Source organism: Chelon labrosus (assembly GCF_963514085.1).
Source record: "Chelon labrosus genome assembly, chromosome: 19".
Classification (NCBI taxonomy): Eukaryota; Metazoa; Chordata; class Actinopteri; order Mugiliformes; family Mugilidae; genus Chelon; species Chelon labrosus.
Window position 1 is genome coordinate 286138 of NC_140352.1, and position 25076 is coordinate 311213.

The 25076-nt window shown below is 46.3% G+C and overlaps 1 protein-coding gene across 7 annotated transcripts; it reads right to left on the minus strand.

Moving 5' to 3' along the window:
• Nucleotides 1-48: 48 nt before the first annotated feature.
• On the minus strand, nt 49-24789 carry abca5 (ATP-binding cassette, sub-family A (ABC1), member 5). Of its 7 annotated transcripts, none has more exons than XM_084567769.1 (38): nt 24651-24788; nt 23804-23973; nt 23390-23579; nt 23133-23306; nt 21526-21623; nt 21197-21423; nt 20668-20809; nt 20330-20518; nt 19443-19590; nt 19181-19358; nt 18811-18869; nt 18416-18702; nt 18076-18195; nt 17856-17994; nt 16962-17052; nt 16747-16886; nt 14525-14644; nt 14243-14444; nt 13475-13641; nt 13260-13387; nt 10319-10456; nt 10124-10243; nt 7894-8064; nt 7704-7817; nt 7492-7626; nt 7284-7340; nt 7095-7186; nt 5674-5797; nt 5470-5587; nt 5299-5390; nt 4830-5005; nt 4625-4700; nt 4443-4537; nt 4191-4310; nt 3966-4118; nt 3039-3118; nt 2906-2961; nt 49-2136 (listed from the first exon to the last, which is right to left on the minus strand). In XM_084567769.1, exons 1-38 carry the CDS (start codon nt 24661-24663, stop codon nt 1996-1998), a joined length of 5040 nt encoding a protein of 1679 aa, XP_084423895.1. In that variant the 5' UTR covers nt 24664-24788; the 3' UTR covers nt 49-1995. The 7 variants fall into 7 exon arrangements, with proteins under 7 accessions (XP_084423895.1, XP_084423893.1, XP_084423892.1 ...); XM_084567767.1 differs by having other exon boundaries at nt 5470-5584; nt 10319-10459; XM_084567766.1 differs by having other exon boundaries at nt 10319-10459.
• Nucleotides 24790-25076: the final 287 nt, after the last annotated feature.

Genomic DNA, 25076 nt, shown 5'->3' on the forward strand with positions numbered 1-25076 from the left:
ATTATTATTTTATATTTGACTATATTACATTTAAGTATTTCAGAATATGGGACACAGTGAAAAATATAAGACCAATATAAAAGTTAATCATACACATTATTCAAACATGTGGTGTAAACCTTATCACAGCTATATATCAAAGTTAAAGACTGTTTAGAAATAGTTAAACATCAGAACAGCCTAATATCAATAGTGACCCAGTGAGAGGTCTATGGGCTCAGGTCCCAAACCACCGTCCACCATGTGTCACTATTATATACTGAGGGAACAGATGAGCTGATCTCTTATAATCTGTACATGTAGAAAACAATGGATCTTAAAATTAATCCATTAAAGCTGTAATAAGTGATAAGATGTTGAAGTCCTGTTGATCCTTTTATAATTACTTATTGTTTTAGACTGAACACAGTTCAATTGTGTTTTTTCATTAAAAAGAAAAAGGACAGCGGATAACGTGAACATTTATTGATGAAAAGGTCGAGTAGAGACCAGAGAGTCCATTAATGTCACATGTCCATTCAGACACAGGAGACACAGCACACAGTAAACCACAGTTTAAAAAATAAAATCAGTGCTGAGTATTTTACAAAGATTGCATAATAGAAAGAAAGGTTATAAAATTTCCCAGAAATAGTGCAATTTTACCACCACCACCAGGAAAACTCAAATCAACCTGCTGCAAACTTTCCACCGTCCACTGAGCCCGAGTCCTCTGGTCGTCTTCATGTGGACAACAGCACACGTGTGTGGACGGCTACATGTTAGTGACACGCAACAGGAACTTTAACACAAATGTCCAACATTAAACTTTGTAAATATAAAAGAAACAAACTGTGTAAATGTTCTAACATGTTCACCTCAGAGCCAGTGTTTGTAAAACGTCCATCGATACCAATCAATAACCATGTCAGTGTCTCTAGGTTTCAGTTTTCACATTTAACTAACGAGTCCTTTAGATTCAGGTCTGGAGCGTCAGTCCTCTTAAATAAAGTCTCTGGAGTGGACACGTCAACATTACTTTTCTCCAACACCTGGTTTCAGACTCAAGAACATCTGAGCTCGGACAGAAAATGAATTCATGCAAATAAGAATCTAAATAATTCATGATGAAACCTGAAGGTTGTCTCCAGTTTGAGCTGCTGCGGCTGCTGTGGCTGCTGCAGCTGCTGCGGCTGCTGCGGCTGCTGCTGCTGGTTGAGGAGCTGGAGGTTTGCTCAGTCACACCTCACATGTCTCAGCTCATCATAGAGTTACAATTCATCGGTTTGACGGCAGGTGTTTCATCAACAACACACCTGCTGTAAGAAAACTAACTACACACAAGATATACACAATACAAACACACAGTTATCTACACAGAGTCAATGACACACAGCTGTGAATAAAAGTGGAACCAGAGCTTCATAGAGCTGAATAGATCTACACAGATGTACACAGATCTAGATCTATGAAGAGCTCTACAGAACAGTCACCGAGGTACAAACCCACACTCAGTCTGTTCTCTGGCCGCGGAGCATCGAGGCCGTCTGAAGCCTCCTCGGCTCTAACGTCTGGCGAGGCCTCTGTGCTACATGTAGTGGTCACCTGCTGAGGACAACCAGTCTCCAGTCTGAATGTGGACGCTGAGACGTTCATCAGTAACTGTCTGTGCTCATGCTACTGACACTGGAGGACAGAGCTTCTCAGTGTCCATGTAAGTGAGGAGGTGCTTTGGTCATCAAACACAACACACAGTAACTGTGAGGCCTCCTGCTGAGAGGAGGTGACAGGATTATAAAGCATAAATATCAGTTATATATTATTTAGAGAGTTTCCGTTAGCCCACTCCCAGTGCAGATAAAAGCTTTAGAAAGACGGCCGGACACTCGCTCAGAGGACATGGACCCCCGGAAGGACGAGGGTCCTCAGATTCAGAGAAAGGGCGTCACTCTGAGACCATGTCTGTCCACATCAGCCAGGCGGACGGCGTCCAGCGCTGCTGCTCTCAGATCAGTCTTAAAGCTGGTGGACAACGCTGTCGGGTGGCTGGACGGACACAGAGACATCTGGATGAAGACGCTGCCACTGGAAGGTGGTGCTGAGGGAACCCACCTCCTCCTCCTCCTTCTCCTGCTCCTTGGCGAACTCCATGAACACCTGGAGGACGAAGACGAGACATGAGACATGAGACACAAAAGATGAACAAGAAACAAATGATAGACAAAGAGACCAACAAGAGACAAAGAGAGAGACAGAAGGGATAACAGATTACTTGTATTAATCCTGATCATCTGACTTGATCCTGACTATCGGACTTGATCCTGATCATCTGAGTCCATCCTGATCATCTGAGTCCATCCTGACTATCTGACTTGATCCTGACTATCGGACTTGATCCTGATCATCTGAGTCCATCCTGATCATCTGAGTCCATCCTGACTATCGGACTTGATCCTGATCATCTGAGTTGATCCTGATCATCTGACTTGATCCTGATCATCTGACTTGATCCTGATCATCTGACTTGATCCTGATCATCTGAGTCCATCCTGACCATCTGAGTTGATCCTGACTATCGGACTTGATCCTGACTATCTGAGTCCATCCTGACCATCTGAGTCCATCCTGACCATCTGAGTTGATCCTGACCATCTGAGTTGATCCTGATCATCTGAGTTGATCCTGATCATCTGAGTTGATCCTATCGGACTTGATCCTGACTATCGGACTTGATCCTGACTATCTGAGTTGATCCTGACTATCTGACATGATCCTGATCATCTGACTTGATCCTGATCATCTGACTTGATCCTGATCATCTGAGTTGATCCTGATCATCTGAGTTGATCCTGACCATCTGAGTTGATCCTGATCATCTGAGTTGATCCTGATTATCTGAGTTGATCCTGATCATCTGAACACCTACCTGCTCCAGAGTCGACTGGGAGAAGTTGTACTCTTCAAAGTTGAAGCTTTGCTTGGCTGAAGACAGAAAGGTAAATTAGACTGAGAGAATCATCAGGTTTGTACCAGAGTGTCTCTGTGTGTTGGTGTCTCACCGCTCTCTAACTGAGAGAAACACTTGGCCAGTGACTTGACGTCCTCCATGGGGATCTTATAAACCATCAGAGTAGCGATGCTGCAGAGGAACAACAGAGGTAGACGGTGACGTCAGATCACATCTGGTCTTTAATATCTACGGTTACAGTTCTAAAACATAACTCTGCCTTTAAGGCTCGGACCAAACATCAAAGAACTACAAAGACCAACTATGACGTCTCTGGACCAAATGCACCACAAAGACTACGTCCAACAACCAACTGGTGCCTGAGAGGAAATAACTCGCCATACCAGCAGGTGGCAGTAGGAGGCTAGGTAGAGCTACTGTTAGCTGGGAGGCTAGGTAGAGCTACTGTTAGCTGGGAGGCTAGGTAGAGCTGCTGTTAGCTGGGAGGCTAGGTAGAGCTGCTGTTAGCTGGGAGGCTAGGTAGAGCTGCTGTTAGCTGGGAGGCTAGGTAGAGCTGCTGTTAGCTGGGAGGCAAGGAAGAGCTACTGTTAGCTGGGAGGCTAGGTAGAGCTACTGTTAGCTGGGAGGCTAGGTAGAGCTACTGTTAGCTGGGAGGCTAGGTAGAGCTGCTGTTAGCTGGGAGGCAAGGAAGAGCTACTGTTAGCTGGGAGGCTAGGTAGAGCTACTGTTAGCTGGGAGGCAAGGAAGAGCTACTGTTAGCTGGGAGGCTAGGTAGAGCTGCTGTTAGCTGGGAGGCAAGGAAGAGCTACTGTTAGCTAGGAGGCTAGGTAGAGCTTCTGTTAGCTTTATTAACTTCATTCATTCTAGATCATGGTGTTGTTCTGGTTCTCTGAGCTGATTCAACAAGTTCACCTTGATGAAGTTGCAGTTGGTCCAAAAAATTTCAGTGGAGCAGGACAGAGAGGAAGTAGGACCATGGATGACGTTAGATCACAGAAACAGACAGGAAGTGTCTCACCTCTCCTGTCGGGCCGCGTGGGGGAAGATTCTGAGGATCTCCTTGTGCAGCAGCGCCACCTGTCTGAGCCCCGTCAGCTCCTCTCTGAGTTTCACCTCCAAGCTGTAGCCTCGGCCGTACTTTGCTTTCAGATGCTGGATGGAGCCGATGCACCTGTTGGACAGAGATAGATCGATGAGCTGTAGTGATGGACACCACCGGTGAGGACGCTGCTGTGAGACACACCTGAGCTGTCCAGACACCATGATGGCCACACGGTCACACACGGCCTCGGCCTCCTCCATGTAGTGGGTGGTGAGGACGGCTCCACGCTCACAGTTCTTGAACGCAGCACGGATGGCTCTCCTGTTCAAAGGAGACGTGAAAACTTAATCATGATGTCACTACAAATAACACTCAGTGAATGAGGGAGCACAACTTCCTGTTTGACAATTAATATTTCGAATATCAAATATATATGATGTAATGAAATCTGACCACATGCGCTGTTTGGACTTGGGGTCCATCCCTGAGGACGGCTCGTCCAGTAAGACGATCTGAGGATTCCCAATCATACTCAGAGCAAAGCACAGCTGCAAACAAACCATAACAATTATTAATTATTAAATGTGTTTTTATAAAATATAAAACGTGTGACAGGAAGTTTAACGTGTCCTCACCTTCCTCTTCAGTCCTGCTGACAGACTCTTGGTTTGTTTGTTCAGATGTTCCTGCAGCTCCAGGGCGTTCACCACACTGACACAACAACAGCAGACGTTACTCACAACCTGCCGCTACGCTACCTCTCAGGTAGATATCAGGACATCTATCGTGGTGTCTTTCTGTCTTTTTAATTGTCTGCGTGGTGCTGACAGCATTTCTCACCGTTTGATGATTCCCGGTACGTCCTGACCTTTCAGACCTTTGACAGCGGCGTAGATCTCCAGATGTTCCTGCAGAGTGACCCTGGGCCACAGAGGATTCACCTGAGGACAGTAGCCCACATGCTCCAAAGGGTTGTCCACCGGATGAAACTCAGTGCTGTAGTCTCCCATCAGCACCTGGATGGAGGGAATCAGTATTAAATGTTTTAATGTTAATGAGATGCACCTCCAAACACCACCTCCCTGATACCTGGCCACATCCAGATGATTAAAACCCCTTTATGTAGTTGTATTGTCTGCATCAGTTGCTAATTTAGATTCTTGTATTAACGAGAGTTAAAAGAAACGATTGCATTGATTGACTGACGTAGGTTGTCAGCTTTACCTTTACTCTCCCCCTACTCCTCATTAACCCAGCAACATCCTAAATACTTTTCACACGCAGACGCTAACTGAACGTGAAGGTGTACCTGTCCTGCCGTGGGGTCGGTGTCTCCAGATAACATGTGCATGATGGTGCTCTTTCCTGCTCCGTTGGGACCCAACAGTCCGAGGACTTCCCCTGAACAAACAGCAGCTCAGTTTCATCCTCATGAACTTCTCTGAGTTTAGAAAAGCTTCAACAGAAAGGCTGAACTCACCTTTACGAACACAGAAAGAGACGTTCTTTACCGCCACTTTGTTCTTCTTGCCGAGAGAAAATCCTTCTCGTTTGCCCTTGTACTGCTTCCTCAGGTTACTCACAACAACCACCGCCTTCTGAGGGAACACAGTGAAGACCCACCATGAATAAACAACTAATCCTACAGAGGTAACGTGTCTGTGCAGGGGAAATGTTTTCCGACCTCTTCACAGGACTGACAGCTCAGAGCCTCCTTCACTCTGGCCTTCTCCATCTGAACGTCCTCATCTTCGTTCAGCACTTCCTCCGGGTTCCTCTCCGCTCTGGGCTTTGACTTCGATGAGATCCTGCAGAGGATGAAGACATCAAGGCTGAACTCTTTATAAAAAAACTGCTTCAGAGGTTTTCATGTGAACTTCACAGGACCAAGGCTAAAGGTTTGAATCAAAGATGACACCTGTACCTCTGAATGCAACATTAGGAGTTTAAATAAACCTGCAAATAAAAAGTTTAAAAAAAACAAATCGTTATCAGGGCTATCACCGGAGCCATCAGGTCCATGTTCCTGACCATGGTCTCTGTGGACCCTGGTCTCCGTGGACCCTGGTCTCCGTGGACCCTGGTCTCCGTGGACCCTGGTCTCTATGGACCCTGGTCTCCATGGACCCCTGGTCTCTATGGACCCTGGTCTCCATGGACCCTGGTCTCCATGGACCCTGGTCTCCGTGGACCCATGGTCTCCGTGGACCCTGGTCTCTATGGCCTCCATGGACCCTGCTCTCCATGGACCCCTGGTCTCTCCATGGACCCTGGTCTCTCCATGGACCCCTGGTCTCTCCATGGATCCTGGTCTCTATGACCCTGGTTTCTCCATGGACCCTGGTCTCTCCATGGACCCTGGTCTCTATGACCCTGGTCTCTCCATGGACCCTGGTCTCTCCATGGACCCTGGTCTCTCCATGGACCCTGGTCTCTATGACCCTGGTCTCTCCATGGACCCTGGTCTCTATGGACCCTGGTCTCCATGGACCCTGGTCTCTATGATAGGTCAGACTTCAGTGTCAGTAACATTGTGTCTGATTAATTAGTGATCAACTTTCACATCTTCTAGATCAGAGAGTAGAAAACACCCTGATAGCAATGATATCATTCTGAACTCATTCAGCAACCCCTTGACTAGAACTGGACCAAGAGTTTAGAGAAATACCACAAAGGTTCTAGTAACAATAGAACCAGGCCCACTCTCCATGTGGACATGTGGAGAACCAAAGAACCCAAAGTGTTCCACGTTGGGTTCTTACCTCTTGAAAGTGAATCTGGCTACAAAATCCTCCTGATTCCACTACAGGAGGCAACGTACACACAATTCAACCTCTGGACATTTTATTTATCCTGGACATCATCACATTCTACCATTGTGATCATTATACAATCCAGAAGAAGATGGAGATTTCCTCCATGTTGTTCACACATTGAACTCCCCAAGGAAGCGTAATTTAATTTGGTGACTAAGCAGCTTGTTTCTTGTGCAGATAAACTGACAACACCCGCCTGAAGTGAAAGATTTGCCCTTCATTATAAACACTATGTTGTTAAAAGTATAAATGTATTGAGGCTTCCTGTGAGCTGAAACCTGAGCGTCACCTGCAGAACTGATCGGTTTTCATGGTGCTGCCTCCGTAACGGATTTCCAGCCAACGAAGCAGGAACAGCAGGAGGATGCACTGCAGGTATGGCTGAGAACACAGACAGATTACAGTCAAACACATGTCGTCACATCATCAACGTCCAGATATTTCATTGTCCATTGTTTTATTGTCCAGAGACACGTACAGCTACGACTGAGATGAGCAGGTTCTTCCACAGGGAGTCGTCCTGCAGTAATGTCGCCTGCAAACAAACATCAGACATCAGAGAGGTGAGTCCTGCCGTCTGAAACTATCCTAAACCTCCATCTCACTGCACCAAGTCTAGAAGCAACAGAAATACCAAAACAACAAGCTAAAAGAGGAAGAGAATAATGATATAAGAACTCTCTGACCTTGGTGATGCAGTTGAGACAACCCATCAGAGGATACAGAGGGTTGAAGAAACACAACACATTGTGCAGGTTCCTGGCCAGGTCAGGGCTATTATTCGCAAACAGCTGAACGATGGAGGCTGAAACCACACACACCTGAGGAACAGGACATTCATTCAGTCATTAAAAGTTACTTTCTAACATCAGGGATGTGAAAAGGTTTCATGTCTCACCATCATGGAGATGACAGAGAAGAAGTCCCTGTTGCTCTGGACTCGAGTGAAGCCAAAAGAAAAGACGTAGGTGAAGAGGATCATGGCCGGACCGAAGCCGATGACGCAGAGGACCTGAAAGAGGAGAGAGGAATTAAATTATGACTCGGTAACACAGCAGGTATGTTTGTGTTAGAGCTGATGTACAGACCACAGCTGTGAGGTTGCTGGAGGTGAGCAGGTTTCCAGTGTGGAAGGAGAACAGGATGATGGTCATGCTGGACAGGATGAGGTAGTAGAAGGGGATGTCCACCGCTGCCTGGCCGCACCAGTACGCCGACGGGACCAGGCCCGAGATACGCAGCGTAGAGCGACACTTGATCTGAAGACAACAAACACACAGGATGATGATCAAAACATCAGCTGATTTACACACAAGTCCTGAAAGTCGACAAAGACAAACCCAATCAAACACATGAAATACAAATATTACATCAGTGTATGTAGGAAAATGAGCCAATATTACAACAGTGAGGTGCACCTCTAGGATTACAAGTTAATTTCCAGGTCCAATCAGAGTCCATGTGTTCAGAAGTGTTTCCATCAATGTAATGAGACTCAGGTGTGGTTCAGTTCCTGGTTTAGATTAAATAAAAACGGTTTAGGAACGGCCAAGTCAAAGTCCTGACCTTAATCTAGGGCTGAACGATTAATTGCATTTGCGATAATATCGCGATATGATAAAACGCGATTTTCAAACCGCAACTTGCGTGATTACAAGGCTGTCACGTGACGCGAGCGGCGCGATTGATAAGCTTCTGACCTGGACGATGTCTCTGAGCGGTGCACGCACCCGCTACGGTCGGCTTGTTTACCTATGATCTGCTACTGCTGGTTTTTTGCAACATGGCTGAATATTTGTTCGACTCTGAGGTTGTGGACGAACCATAGGAGTCGCAAATTACTGGTTAAAAAGCCGACCGTAGCGAGTGCGCAGAAGACATCATCCGGGGTCTTTAGGTCAATCTACAGACCCCAGATGATGTTAACACGTAACTCCGGACTCAACGGGAAATAGCACTAGCGTATCATAGCAAAGTTTTGCCGGAATGAACGAGTTTCGCTGCAGATAATGCGTTAATTAGAGGCTGCGTTTCGATGCACTGACCACTCCTGCTATATGGATATACTGTAACGTCCGACCGGATGTCAGAATGATGACATGGAGTTGATGGCGAACCTTTCTTTTTATTATCTCCTGAACAAGTGCAAATAAAACAAAAGTGATACTGGTGAGTAAACGATGATATTTTATGCTAGAAATAAGGTCCAGGTTGTAAACAACAGTAGTTTCCCTTTAAATGCACAGTGGCAAAGCCACAGATGTTTCTGTAATGAGCAGCTAAATAAAAATGTAATTTATTTCAAGACATACATCTTTTAATTTAATTCTAACAAATAGGCCCAGCCTATGGGAAAGAACATTTTACACTAAATGTATCTAATATTGTGTTGTTCATATTTAAATCATTCATTATGTTTTGTTGGGAAAAAAGAGGATAAAATAAAAAATCTATAAAAACATCGCATATTAAATCACAATCGCAATATTGGGGGAAAAAATCGCAATTAGATTATTTTCCCAAATCGTTCAGCCCTAACTTAATCCAATAGAAATGTTGTGGAAGGACCTGAAGCAAGCAGTTGATGTGAGGAAACCCACCAACATCTCAGAACTGAAGTGGTTCTGTTCTGAGGAATGGGCTAAAATTCCTCCAAGCTGCTGTAGACCACTGATCAGCTGTTACCAGAAACATTTAGTTACAAGGAGGTCACAGCAGATACTGGACACAAGGAGGACATGATATGTAATATTGGCTCACTTTAGTCTAATAGTTCTGTTTCATATATATTTGGACCGCTGGTATGTTTATGTGTATCTGTCTTTGACGGTCCAATAGGAGCCCTGAAGACTCACCTGTATTAAATATTAAATGTCTTTCAAGGAGGAGGTTACAAGGAGGTCACAGCAGATAGTGGAAACAAGGCTTCACAGCTTGTGGGGACTTGGTACAGCCATGTATCCCAGAATACACTTCACAGGCGTCATCAAGTGTGCTGCTGTACCAGTTACAGAATAACCGACTCCAGTGTCTAGGCTAGTATAGTCCAGAGCACGTGTACTTGGTTTGATAAACGTCCACATCTTCCACGTTTCCTGTTTCACTCTTTAAGCGTCCAATAAAGCCACACTTACTTCTTTAAAACAACCTGTCAATCACTGAACTAAATACTGAACCTGTTCAGATGAGATGTGTGGGGTTCTTCATATCACATCTGTACTTTAATAAAATCACTGTTTTCATTTACAAAGCTATGCTTAGCTATCAAAGTTTTAGTTCTTAGTGTGAATCAGTTCCCGTCATAATAATTGCGCTTACCTCTCGGTCTCGAGTGTGGTCCATCGCAAAGTAGGCAGGCATCCCAGCTGCTAGCATTCCCAGTATGATTGCCTCTAAGTACATCAGGACGTAGGATGCGTTGTCTTTGCTTTGCTGTGGCTGTCACAGTGGAAGGGTTCAGTGAGTTTAATGTAGTGTGGACTCTGTGTTATCTGAATGCTGTCACACACTCACATAGTCGAAGGGTTTGGTCCAGGTTCGGATCTGTCCAGACCCGTTCAGACCTCTGAGGAGAGCGTTGCTCAGGACGTTGACGGCCATGGGTAAGGAGTGAACCATGGTGCTGTTGAATGCAACGCTGTATCTGAAGCCCTGCTAACACACAGCACAGGAAGGGTTAATGGTGTCCAGGTCAGAACAAGTTAACCTCTAAAGAGTGTTGGAAGGTTAGTCCACCAGATGGAGGCAAAAGACCATGAATGAAACTAAAGCACAGGGATCAAATCTATCAGTCAAGTCACCATGTGTCACCATGTGTCACCATGAGGTGCCTCTGTGTGCTGAGCCCCCTCCTGTACTGCCTCTACATCAACTGTAGTTCGACCCACAAGAACAATCGCATTGTCTAGTTTGCTGACGACACTACAGAGGTCGGACTCATCTCCAGGGATGATGAGGCGGCCTACAGAGGGGAGGCAGCCTGGTGTTCAGAGAACAACCTCGCTCTGAACACCAAGAAAACCAAAGAGATCATCACTGACTTCAGGAAGCACAGCTCCGACCCAGACCCCCATTACATCAACGGTGAGTGTGTGGCGAGGGTCCACAACTTCAGGTTTCTCGGCGTCCTCATCTCCGCCAACATCTCCTGGACAGAGAACATCACGGTGGTCATCAAAAAGGCTCAGCAGCGGCTGCACTTCCTTGGAGTCCTCAGGAAGCACAACCTAAACTCCAACCTGCTGCTGACCTTCTACCGCTCATCCATCGAGAGCCTGCTGACATACTGCATCACAGTATGGTACGGCAGCAGCTGCACCGCCGCAGACAGGGAGAGGCTGCAGAGAGTCGTCAAGGCAGCACAGAAGATCATTGGATGCCCTCTCCCCTCCCTGACACAAGACAGCTCCCACCCTGGCTCTGACCTGTTTGACCTGCTGCCCTCAGGGAGGCGCTACAGGTGCATCAGGTCCAAAACAAACAGAGTAAAAACAGCTTCTTCCCTAGAGCACTCTGAACTCTCATATGCACTGATTTCACAGTCCAACCACCCCAACCCAGACTCTCCTCAGTCATTAAAAACACTCTGCAACACATCTTACCATAATGTGCTATAACATATATTTAACACTGTGCACCTGTTCACCTTACCTCCCTTTTTTTGTTCTATTACTCTATGTTTACTTATATTTATCTTCACTGTATATTACCTATGTTTATATTGTAGTGTTTATTATTTACACTGTTATTGGAGTTGGCTTTTAATCCCATTGTACATGTGTATAGTGACAATAAAGGCATTCTATCCTATCCTATTCTATTCTATTCTGTAGCTGATGTAGAATCACGTGGACAGACTCTAGAGGACAACAGAAGATAATAAAACTAGATCACACAGCTGGTTAGCTCCAGTTACACTATATTACCAAAAGTATTCGCTCACCTGCCTTTACTCATTCTATGAACTGAAGTGCCATCCCATTCCTAACTCATAGAATTCAATATGATGTCGGTCCACCTTTTGCAGCTATTACAGCTTCAACTCTTCTGGGAAGACTGTCCACAAGGTTGAGGAGAGTGTTTATAGGAATTTTTGACTATTCTTCCAAAAGCGCATTGGTGAGGTCACACACTGATGTTGGTCGAGAAGGCCTGGCTCTCAGTCTCCGCTCTAATTCATCCCAAAGGTGTTCTATCGGGTTCAGGTCAGGACTCTGTGCAGGCCAGTCAAGTTCATCCACACCAGACTCTGTCATCCACGTCTTTATGGACCTTGCTTTGTGCACTGGTGCACAGTCATGTTGGAAGAGGAAGGGGCCCGCTCCAAACTGTTCCCACAAGGTTGGGAGCATGGAATTGTCCAAAATGTTTTGGTATCCTGAAGCATTCAATGTTCCTTTCACTGGAACTAAGGGGCCAAGCCCAGCTCCTGAAAAACAACCCCATACCATAATTCCTCCTCCACCAAATTTCACAGTTGGCACAATGCAATCTGAAATGTACCGTTCTCCTGGCAACCTCCAAACCCAGACTCGTCCATCAGATTGCCAGATGGAAAAGCGTGATTCATCACTCCAGAGAACGCGTCTCCACTGCTCTAGAGGCCAGTGGCGGCGTGCTTTACACCATTGCATCCGACGCCTTGCATTGCACTTGGTGATGTGTGGCTTGGCTGCAGCTGCTCGGCCATGGAAACCCATTCCATGAAGCTCTCTGCGTACTGTACTTGGGCTAATCTGAAGGTCACATGAAGTTTGTAGCTCTGTAGCAATTGACTGTGCAGAAAGTCGGCGACCTCTTTGCACTATGCGCTTCAGCATCCGCTGACCCCTCTCCGTCACTTTACGTGGCCTACCACTTCGTGGCTGAGTTGCTGTTTTTCCCAAACGCTTCCATTTTGTTATAATAGAGCTGACAGTTGACTGTGGAATATTTAGGAGCGAGGAAATTTCACGACTGGATTTGTTGCACAAGTGGCATCCTATGACAGTTCCACGCTGGAATTCACTGAGCTCCTGAGAGCGGCCCATTCTTTTTACAAATGTCTTGTTTCACAGTCTGCATGCCTGAGTGCTTGAATTTATACACCTGGGGCCAGGCCAAGTGATTAGAACACCTGATTCTGATCATTTGAATGGGTGAGCGAATACTTTTGGTAATATAGTGTATATGTGATGCTTGGTGTCAACAGAAAGAACAGCTTCTGTAGTTTCTAATGACACCCAGCATGGCAGAGTGGAGCAGAGAGGATTGTGGGTGCTGTCCCTAATATTTACTCTTAACTTAAATATTCAAATTAGTAACAAAAACATTTTGTATCCAATAAACTTTGACAGTTGTTTTTAAAGTCTAATCTTTTAGAGACTGTAGTAACCTGCCTCCCTGTCTGAACCTGGTACTGGCTTTAACTGCTGGTACTGATCAAACATCTGGAAGCGATCCCTCCGACACCGACCTTGCTGGACCCGGTAACGTTGATGGCGGCGCTGTGAGGAGCTGCTGACATGTAGTCACTGTGTTTCATCAGCTCCACCTTGATGTTCTGAGACTCCAGGTGGTGGACGAAGTCAGAAATATCAGAGTCTGCAGCAGAAGAAGATGATGATGATGATGATCAGGGACCGGCTGATTATGGATCGATAAACAAACCTCTACCTGCAGACGACTCACCTGAGGAGTTCTGGACCAGGAGGCTGGTGGCATATCTTCGGGGCTCCTGGTTCTTCTTGAGGAGGTAAATGGGCAGAAACTGTCGGTCAGTGGAGAGACTCTGGATGTTTCTTGTGAACAGAGACAGGCCCAGGACAGCAACCACAAACACCAGGAACAAGGCCAGGCTGCAAGAGGTTCAGCTGGTTAGTTCAGACGCTCAGAGCACGGAGGGAAAGCTCTTTAAACAACAGCTCTTCAATTCATTTTAATTTATATACGTTCAATCACAATCAAAATGTCTCTTTATTGATTATTAATAACATCATCGGATACAAGGCATCATGGAAGCACTGATTATACATGAAACGTGGAGGAAACGTATTTGATTCATTTTTTTACATTTGTTCATAAAAATGACTCAGAACAGAAATATTAGAACTGTGTATGTGTTTACTCAGTAAAGTGAGCCAATATTACATATCATGTCCTCCTTGTTTCCAGTATCTGCTGTGACCTCCTGGTAACTAAATGTTTCTGGTAACAGCTGATCAGTGGTCTACAGCAGCATTCCTCAGAACAGAACAACTTCAGCTCCTCTCTGAGATGTAATATTGTTTAATTGGGATCTCTTTGTCTACTTTCAGTCACTGTATTTCTGCTTTTTAACTGGAACCTGAATCAACTCCTAATACAATACTTGTGTGTTCATATAGAGTTTTTTTTCCATTCAGTATTAAATTAAAAACAACCTCAAACTGCATCTTGTCGTGTTTTTTGAACACTCACGTGTAAACGAAGGCCTTCCTCTCCCGGCGCATGTTGAGCATGTGCAGCCACACCACGGTGCTGAACTGCTGCCACCACAGAGCGTGACCAGACACCACGTCTGACTTGTTGTCGGAGAACGTGAGCAGGCGCTGGTCGATGTCGTCCAGAGAGGCGTTGTCGCATTCGCTCTCGGCCTGATCCTGATTGAACACGCTGTAGTCTGAAGAGACCAGACAGACGAGTGACGTTCTACTCAGAGAGAAGACTTCTGTAATCTGACAGCACTCGTCACTCACTCACCAGCCTGGTCCACTTCAGCCTCGGCCTCCAAACGAAGGAACACATCTTCTAGTGTTGTCATGGAAACCCCATAGTTGATGATTCCCAGATTGGGCTGAGAGTCGAACTCTGAGAACAAACCTGTGAAGAAGAAATAAAGAAATAAAAATAAATCACATCAATAATGGTACAAGAATACATTTCACTGTGCACTGTACTATGTGTAACTGTGCATGTGACAAATAAAACCTGTCCATCCATCTATCCATCTACCTGTCTAATGAAAGACATGATGACTCACACACAGCCTCCTCATGTTCAATCGTTTCATGATTCTAGTTCAGATTAGTTTCTAGTTTAGTTTGGTTCTCAGCTCCAAGACCAGAATCTTTTAAAAGGCTCTCATTACTAATGAACAGACATCACTGATTCATGTGATCATTTCTACTAGTGGTTGAATGAATGAGTTAAACTCCTCTTCCTCAGATCAGCCCTGTTGAGTAGGTGGTCTTTAATGTGACCCAGGACTCATTGTGTGTTCACACTACCAAAGGAAGGAGGTCACATGTGTCCCAGACCACCTCCACATGTGGACTGACACCAGATCAGTGTTCACACCTGGACCTGTTTAACCTGGACTCTAGAGACCAGATCAGTGTTCACACCTGGACCTGTTTAACCTGGACTCTAGAGACCAGATCAGTATTCACACCTGGACCTGTTTAACCTGGACTCTAGAGACCAGATCAGAGTTCACACCTGGACCTGTTTAACCTGGACTCTAGAGACCAGATCAGTGTTCACACCTGGACCTGTTTAACCTGGACACTAGAGACCAGATCAGTGTTCACACCTGGACCTGTTTAACCTGGACTCTAGAGACCAGATCAGCGATCACACCTGGACCTGTTTAACCTGGACACTAGAGACCAGATCAGTGTTCACACCTGGACCTGTTTAACCTGGACACTAGAGACCAGATCAGTGTTCACACCTGGACCTGTTTAACCTGGACACTAGAGACCAGATCAGTGTTCACACCTGGACTCTAGAGACCAGATCAGTGTTCACACCTGGACCTGTTTAACCTGGACTCTAGAGACCAGATCAGTGTTCACACCTGGACCTGTTTAACCTGGACTCTAGAGACCAGATCAGTGTTCACACCTGGACCTGTTTAACCTGGACACTAGAGACCAGATCAGTGTTCACACCTGGACCTGTTTAACCTGGACTCTAGAGACCAGATCAGCGATCACACCTGGACCTGTTTAACCTGGACACTAGAGACCAGATCAGTGTTCACACCTGGACCTGTTTAACCTGGACACTAGAGACCAGATCAGTGTTCACACCTGGACCTGTTTAACCTGGACACTAGAGACCAGATCAGTGTTCACACCTGGACTCTAGAGACCAGATCAGTGTTCACACCTGGACCTGTTTAACCTGGACTCTAGAGACCAGATCAGTGTTCACACCTGGACCTGTTTAACCTGGACTCTAGAGACCAGATCAGTGTTCACACCTGGACCTGTTTAACCTGGACTCTAGAGACCAGATCAGTGTTCACACCTGGACTCTAGAGACCAGATCAGCGTTCGCACCTGGACCTGTTTAACCTGGACACTAGAGACCAGATCAGCGTTCGCACCTGGACCTGTTTAACCTGGACTCTAGAGACCAGATCAGCGTTCGCACCTGGACCTGTTTAACCTGGACTCTAGAGACCAGATCAGCGTTCGCACCTGGACCTGTTTAACCTGGACACTAGAGACCAGATCAACGTTCGCACCTGGACCTGTTTAACCTGGACACTAGAGACCAGATCAGTGTTCACACCTGGACCTGTTTAACCTGGACACTAGAGACCAGATCAGTGTTCACACCTGGACCTGTTTAACCTGGACTCTAGAGACCAGATCAGTGTTCACACCTGGACCCGTTTAACCTGGACTCTAGAGACCAGATCAGTGTTCACACCTGGACCTGTTTAACCTGGACTCTAGAGACCAGATCAGTGTTCACACCTGGACCTGTTTAACCTGGACACTAGAGACCAGATCAGCGATCACACCTGGACCTGTTTAACCTGGACTCTAGAGACCAGATCAGTGTTCACACCTGGACCTGTTTAACCTGGACTCTAGAGACCAGATCAGTGTTCACACCTGGACCTGTTTAACCTGGACTGACCAGGGTCTGACCTTCAGACATCAGCAGTTTGTGTCACATGATCTGACCTGGAAACGTGTCCATGCTCTCAAAGGGCAGGGTGAAGGTGAGCTCGGCCTCCTGCTGTCGGGACATCTTGGCTTTGGGGACGTGCTGCTTGACCATCGATGTGATCTGTTCAGAGTCACAGGCTTCACTGATCGACATCCTGCACAGACACAAACACTTTGTAAATAAAGACAACACCAACGGTCATTGATCTATTAGGGTGTGTCTGACTCGCCTCAGGTGATATCCGACTCCACACTTGATCTTCAGGTACATGGAGGAGCCAACACACTTCAGCTGACCCTGAGAGATCACAGCTTTACGATCTGCAGGAGAAAACCAACGTTTACCAATCAGCTGATCAATAACAGGACAGTGATACGTCCTCAAAGAGCAACAGCTGGACTCAGTCTGAGGATAAACTGCAGGAAGTAGAACCTGTAGAAGAAACTGGACCCCAGTAGACCTGGTCTAGACTGGTTTATCATAAACCAGCCTAGACCAGGTCTAGACTGGTTTATGATAAACCACAGGAACAATCCTTTCATCCAACATTTAAGAAACTAAAACCATTTTAGTCTGTCTCAGTGTGTCCAAGTGTGTCTCAGTGTGTCTCAGTGTCTCTCAGTGTGTCCAAGTCTGTCTCAGTGTGTCTCAGCGTGTCCAAGTCTGTCTCAGTGTGTCCAGGTGTGTCTCAGTGTGTCTCAGTGTGTCCAGGTGTGTCTCAGTGTGTCTCAGTGTGTCCAGGTATGTCCAGGTGTGTCTCAGTGTGTCCAGGTATGTCCAGGTGTGTCTCAGAGTGTCCAAGTGTGTCCAAGTGTGTCTAAGAGTGTCTCAGTGTGTCTAGGTGTGTCCAGGTGTGTCTCAGTGTGTCTCAGTGTGTCCAGGTATGTCCAGGTATGTCCAGGTGTGTCTCAGTGTGTCCAGGTATGTCCAGGTGTGTCTCAGAGTGTCTCAGTGTGTCTCAGTGTGTCCAGGTATGTCCAGGTGTGTCCAGGTGTGTCTCAGAGTGTCTCAGTGTGTCCAGGTATGTCCAGGTGTGTCTCAGAGTGTCTCAGTGTGTCTCAGTGTGTCCAGGTATGTCCAGGTGTGTCTCAGAGTGTCCAGGTGTGTCCAGGTGTGTCTGTACCAGCCAGGATGTCGGCCTCGTCCATGTAGTGTGTGCTCAGCACCGTGACTCTGTCGGCCCTCCGGCTCTTCAGCAGGGACCAGACCTGTTGTCTGGAGCAGGGGTCCATTCCAGCCGTGGGCTCGTCCAGCAGCAGGATCTGACGGGACAGACAGGAAGTGACAGCAGAAAGTAACAGACACTGAATCTCATCATCTTATCGTCAGCGGTGGAGGTTTACTTTGGGGTCTCCCAGGATGGCGATGCCCACAGAGAGCTTCCTCTTCTGGCCTCCACTCAGGTTCTTGGCTTGAGCCGTCATGATCTTCTCCAAGTCCAGATCCTTCAGGACTTTAGTCACCTATCAGAGAAACCAGATGTCAGCAGCAGCAGACTTTCAGGGTTTCTGCATCTTCACTGATATTAAATACTATTTCAGATGTTTTTAAGATAACTGCACATCCCTCATCCACAACAAAACACTAATACTGTTCACGGAGCTCCAGCTTATCCTCCTCCTCCTCACTAACACGATGAAGAACACACTCTGGAGTGTCTTCAGCCTGTAGACGTCACTTCACCTCAGCATCGATGTCTGCCGGCAGAATTCCTTTGATGGCAGCGAATATCCTGAGGTGTTCCTCCACAGTGAGCACGTCAAAGATGATGTTGAACTGAGGGCAGATTCCCACCAGCTGCTTTATCTCTGCAGCGTCTGCGATCTCAGCTACAGGCGAGCCGTAGATGGTGGCCGAGCCGCTGGTGGGGGGGCAGATCCCACATAGGATGTTCATGAGGGTGGACTTCCCCGCCCCGCTGTGTCCCAGCAGGGCAGTGATCTGACCCTCGTAGATGTCGAAGGTCAAACCTGAGGACCAGGACCAGGAGATTAGAGGTTCTCAGAGGATGTGCCGCAACTTAGGACGTAATCAGGAATTCTTCTTCATGTGTTTCATTAGAGGAGCTTCAGACTCACCTCTCAGGGCCTCCACCACACCGTCCTTCTCTTTGTATACTTTCTGGATGTTACTGATGCTGTCAGGAGGAAACAGAGCGTCAGGTTACAGGTCAGCTCTGCTCAGATTCAACTCAACACTCTGACACAAAGCCTCCGTCCTCTAGGTCATGGTATCTGGTCATTAACAGACTTTCTGATGAGTAACATAACCACAGATGTTCTCCCCACACGTCTGTTAGAAGTGTTAGAAGCTACTTGGATGAAACGTCTTCTAGAAACACAACAAGTCCAGATGCTCTTCTTTAACACCTCTGGACACTCTGACCCAAAGGGAATCCTCTACAACAACAACAACAACACACTGTAAACATGTGAACCAGACTCGTACCGGATGGCTTCTTTCCCTCTGAACTCAGGAGAAACCGGCTCCACCGACTCGTCTCCACCAGGAGCGCCGTTCACTTCGCCGTCGTACACCGAGCTCACTTCAACGTAGCGCTCTCTGCGCTTGGACCAATACGATGGCTTCAGGAAGTACAGCAAGGACCTCCTACTTCCAAACTCACCTGCACATCAGAAATGTGATAACACTCAAACAGTGACGGGCTGAACAGAAGGAAGGCTGTGTCATTTAATGAGTTCATGCTCACCTGGCAGCACCTGGTCCAGGTAGATAGCCAACAGAAGGTAAAGGACACAGTCCAACACCAGCATGAGCAGAGGAACGTAGAGAGGATGAGGACCGTTGGTCAAAGACGAGAACACAGCACCATCTCCTTGAGCCTCCAGGTAAACCACCTGAAAGACATTTAATATTTAATACAGGTGAGTCTTCAGGGCTCCTATTGGACCGTCAAAGACAGATACACATAAACATACCAGCGGTCCAAATATATATGAAACATAAACATGAGACTAAAGTGAGCCAATATTACATATCAGTTCCTCTTTGTTTCCAGTATCTGCTGTGACCTCCTTGTAACTAAATGTTTCTGGTAACAGCTGATCAGTGGTCTACAGCAGCTTGGAGGAATTTTAGCCCATTCCTCAGAACAGAACCACTTCAGTTCTGAGATGTTGGTGGGTTTCCTCACATCAACTGCTTGCTTCAGGTCCTTCCACAACATTTCTATTGGATTAAGGTCAGGACTTTGACTTGGCCGTTCCTAAACATTCATCTTGTTCTTCTTTCCAAACTCTTTAGAGATGCTTCTGGAACCTTTTCCAGCCTGATGAGCGACAACAACTCTCATGGATTCTAATTCAACCTTAAAATTAACTTGTAATACAGGTGCACCTCACTGATACGTACGAGTTCTCTTTGTCTACTTTCAGGACATTTAGTGTGAAAATCAACTGATGTTTTGTTTTCTGAAGGATCCAAAAACTTTTAATTTCAACCTAATGGATGAAAACAGGAAGTAAAAACAAAGATAAAAGGATGCTGAATGAAATGTAGGCAAAGCACCAGCGAGGTAGTCCTAACTTCAAGATGACCAGTTCTGTGTGTATTTAATGTGTTTAATGTGTTTGTAACCTGTGCGATGCCGATGGAGAAGGCGCTGGGGGACAGGAGGCAGAGGATCCAGACCAGCGTCTGAGGGAAGTCCCTCATCAGGACGGTGAACAGAGAGAAGCAGCCGAACACCACTGTCAGCATGGAGCCCACAGTGCTGGCAAACTTGGGCTTCTTAAATAACGGAGTCAACATGAAGGAGAAAAAGATCTGGGAAGGAGGAGAGATTCAACAGATTCATAGTTTAGACATCTGCATCATATATGTGGTGTAAAGCTGGGAGTTCAGACGTCTTGTTTGAAAGTTTCTGCTGGTGATTCTCAATAAAATGATTTAACTTCTATCACAGCTCTACTCACTGATGATATTCCATAGAGGAAGATGAGGAAGAAGATGACGAAGAAGTCGCTGTTAGGAAACAGTGCCGTGTAGGTGGCGATGACGGCCATCAGGAAGGACATGGTGGTGACCAGAGCAGCGTACAGGAGGCCCCATGACAACCTGCGGTACAGGACGAGAACATGTCAGCGCTCCAGTGTTTATGTCGTCAACAACGAGCTGAAACGAATATCTGGTGATCAACTATGAGGAAACATTAACAAGATTAACATTATCTGAACATTCAACTCAGTCGTGTCATCATCTGATCTCAGTTAGCGTTAGCTACCAGAACTAGCTAGCTGCTACAAGCCCTGCGGCTACAGATGAGGAGGAAGAATCTGACGTCTGAAGGAGCATCACTCAAAGATGAAACGACTTTAAAACTATGAAAGTTTGACAAAGCAGCATTTTCATGTGAAGACGACAACAAGGATGGCCGTCAACATTAACATGTCAACGGTCCCAGGAGGTCTTCATGTCCTCCACATGAGGAACAAGAGCTCTCACCAGAAGGCCGTGTCATACAGCCCCATCATGGTCATGGTGTCTTTAAGTCGATGCTCCTTCTCAGCCGCCACGTTGACGATGAGGAAGGTGACGAAGGGCGTGAAGGCCAGGACCAGGTAGATGGAAATGAGGGCGTGGGTAAACGTCTGCACCTCCACGGAGCCGGGCTGGCCCATCATGACCACGCTCAGGTCCAGCTCCTTCCACACGGCTCGCTTCGTCTGCATCTGTACGCAAACACATCGGCAGGAAACACTGAGGCTACAGCGCCATCGAATTAAACCATGAGACACAGGAGCAACAGATCATCTCTTTCTGTTGGGTCTGACCTGGATGATGGCAGCATCGATCCGAGACTGGAGGCGGATGAAGCCGGAGTACCAGTAGTTAGCAGCTATGCAGTTCACAGAGTTACTAAAGCAGCTGGCTGCAAGGAGACAAACAAGAGACGATCATCTGTGAAGCAGATCTCAGTAAATGTCTGAGCTCTGACAGATTCAGTCTCTGATGATTCCAGCAGACGAACCCTTCATTAAGATCATGTTCCATTTAATAACTACTTATAATTTTCTTTTTTTTTTTTAAGTTTCCACCTGAACCATATTCAGTCAGTCAGACAACAGTGTGTGGTGTGTTTTTATGAACATCTCGAAAAGATCAGGATTTAAAAAAAATAAAAAAAATGAGAGTTTTTTTTTTTATCCAAAAGGTGTTTGTTGTTTTCTCTGCCATGCTGGAGTCATTAGAAACTAGAGAAGCTTCTCTTTCCATTGATCCTAAGCATCACATAGCTGGAGCTAACCAGCTAACCTCAGCTAACAAAGAAAACACACCGACAAACCTTGTCATCAGCCATGTCAGAATTTCTGCTTCTGTCTCAAGACTACAGTCATCTAGTAGTGAAAGTTAGCTTAGCATTGATATGTAGCAGCTTAGCATTGATATGTAGCAGCTTAGCATTGATATGTAGCTTAGCATTGATATGTAGCAGCTTAGCATTGATATGTAGCAGCTTAGCATTGATACGTAGCTTAGCATTGATATGTAGCAGCTTAGCATTGATATGTAGCAGCTTAGCATTGATACGTAGCAGCTTAGCATTGATACGTAGCTTAGCATTGATACGTAGCAGCTTAGCATTGATACGTAGCAGCTTAGCATTGATACGTAGCAGCTTAGCATTGATATGTAGCAGCTTAGCATTGATACGTAGCAGCTTAGCATTGATATGTAGCAGCTTAGCATTGATACGTAGCAGCTTAGCATTGATACGTAGCAGCTTAGCATTGATACGTAGCAGCTTAGCATTGATACGTAGCAGCTTAGCATTGATATGTAGCATGCCTTGGTGACTGGTTTCCCTGGGGAGTTGCATGTGTGAACAACGTGTTACTGACACTGACGTCGGACCTATCCACAGAGACCAGGGTCCATAGAGACCAAGACCCACAGAGACTAGAGACCAGGGTCATAGAGACCAGGGTCCATAGAGACCAGGGTCCACAGAGACCAGGGTCATAGAGACCAGGGTCCATAGAGACCAGGGTCCACAGAGACCAGGGTCCATACCAGGACCCACAGAGACTAGAGACCAGGGTCATAGAGACCAGGGTCCACAGAGACTAGAGACCAGGGTCCATAGAGACCAGGGTCCACAGAGACTAGAGACCAGGGCCATAGAGACCAGGGTCCATAGAGACCAGGGTCCACAGAGACTAGAGACCAGGGTCCATACAGACCAGGGCCACAGAGACCAGGGTCCACAGAGACCAGGGTCCACAGAGACTAGAGACCAGGGTCCATAGAGACCAGGGTCCACAGAGACCAGGGTCCATAGAGACCAGGGTCCATAGAGACCAGGGTCGAGGACATGGTTCCGTGACAGACGAGTTAAATCTACAGAACGTGCAGCATAAAAACACGGAGCTGGTTTTACCAATGGACTCGATGTAGTCGCTGGGCAGGGGTAGCTGGTTGTCGGGGAATCGTAGTCTGTACGACGTGGCAGAGCTGTCCGTGAACACCACGCCAATAAAGCTGTTGGGCTCGTGGAGGCTGGCGTTCTCCAGATCCTCCTCGCTGGCAAACGTCTCCAGACCATGCTGCATGTCTGAAAGCAGAGGCCACTTACACTGAGCTGCTGCTGCTGCTGCTGCTGGTTTGAAGGTAAGAACTTTTTGTTTTCACACTTACGCATGTCCTGAGCCACCTCCTCCATGATGTGATTGGTGATGTTGGTGACGGGGGTGTAGCCCAGGTACTTGAAGTAGTAGTGGTTCTCCTCCTCCAGTTCTGTTGTGCCGATGCCTCCATAGTAGACGTGAGGGTTCAGGATGTTGATGAGGATGAGGAGGCCCAGCAGCAGTAGAGGAAGGATCAGTTCCTGTAAACACATAAAGAGCTCATCAGACATCTACAACTTTAATGTCTGACATGTTCATTAAAGTCTGCAGAGCCTGAACCACGAGACACAGAAGGAGAACCAGAATCCTGTAACTGACCATCTCTGCTCTGTGAAGTAGTACTGAGTTTGTAGACTGTATGTTTGAAATGCATTAATGATCTGTTCTTTAAATGAGCCGCTTCAGTCCAGGATGGACACAGCACCTGCAGGCTTTGCTGTTTGGTCCTCCACTTGATCAGGACGTTCTTGTAGAGAAGACTTCTGGTTTGGTTCCAGACTCCAGCATCTCGTCTTATCGAGGGCTTCATGCTCCCGGCATTCCTCATCTGGATGACGTATGGACGAGAGCTCGTCTCACTGAGGCTGGCCTCGGCTGTCCAACAACAAAGACACCTTTAAGAACAGACTCAGGTAGGAGGAGGGATCAGTACAGTCTCATCCTAACTTTTCTCATCTCTGCTCAGTTTCCTCTTCAACTAAAGAATCACAGATGCTGAACAACATCTGTCTGGAGCTCAGAACCTGATTCAGTATTTTACTGTTTCTCTAGTGACACTCATACACACCTGACATCTTTCTGACTCACTCATTTCTGTGCAGTTATTTTTCCTAGAATCGCTCTAATGTCTTATTCATGATGTTTATTAAACATATTTTTGTAACTTCAATAAAACAAAGTTTGTCTCTGACCTTATTCTATGTTTCTATCTTTTTATCTCGTCACTGAAACATTGTATGCAGCTACCTAGCTAGCGTTAGCCTAGCAGCGGCTAACCTTCTAGTACTGGGTATGAGCTAACAGCATGCTAACAGCATGCTAACAGGTGACCCGTGTAAACTCCGTGTTCACACCGACTGTTGACCCGTCACCGTGTCTGAACGAACCGCTGCAGGTAAATAAACACATGTTTGTTTGTTTGTTTGTTTGTTTGTTTGTTGAGCTAAGTGACAACAGCTGTGCACGCGCGAGTGAAACGTCAAGCTAGCATGCTACACAATCAGTCGATATCCGAGATAAAAAGAGTAACACGAGACATTTCAAACACTCACGTATGAACTGCATTAAGACATGTCCTTCCCCCGCGGCTCAGTGGACGCAGTCCGCTCACAGACGCTGTTTTCTGGGAAGAAACCTCGAAACGAGCCGCTGCTGCTTTTCTGGAGCAGCTACTTCCTGTTGTCACTACAGAAGAAACGTGACGCCGACCAATCAGATGTGTCCTCAGTGTAAATGGCAGCAGATCGGACCAATCAGAGAGAAGCTTTTCATTTTCATAATAAACAGAATATAAACACATGAAGAGAACAAATGAAGGTTTATTAACAGCAATTAAAACATCATTTAATATTTCTGAACTATAAACAGAACACATATAATATAAACTTAAACATTATAAGTGTCTCCTCAGACAATAAGTTAATATGTTGTATGTGTCTGTGAAGAATCTGTCGTTTATCCAAAAACATTTAATCAGT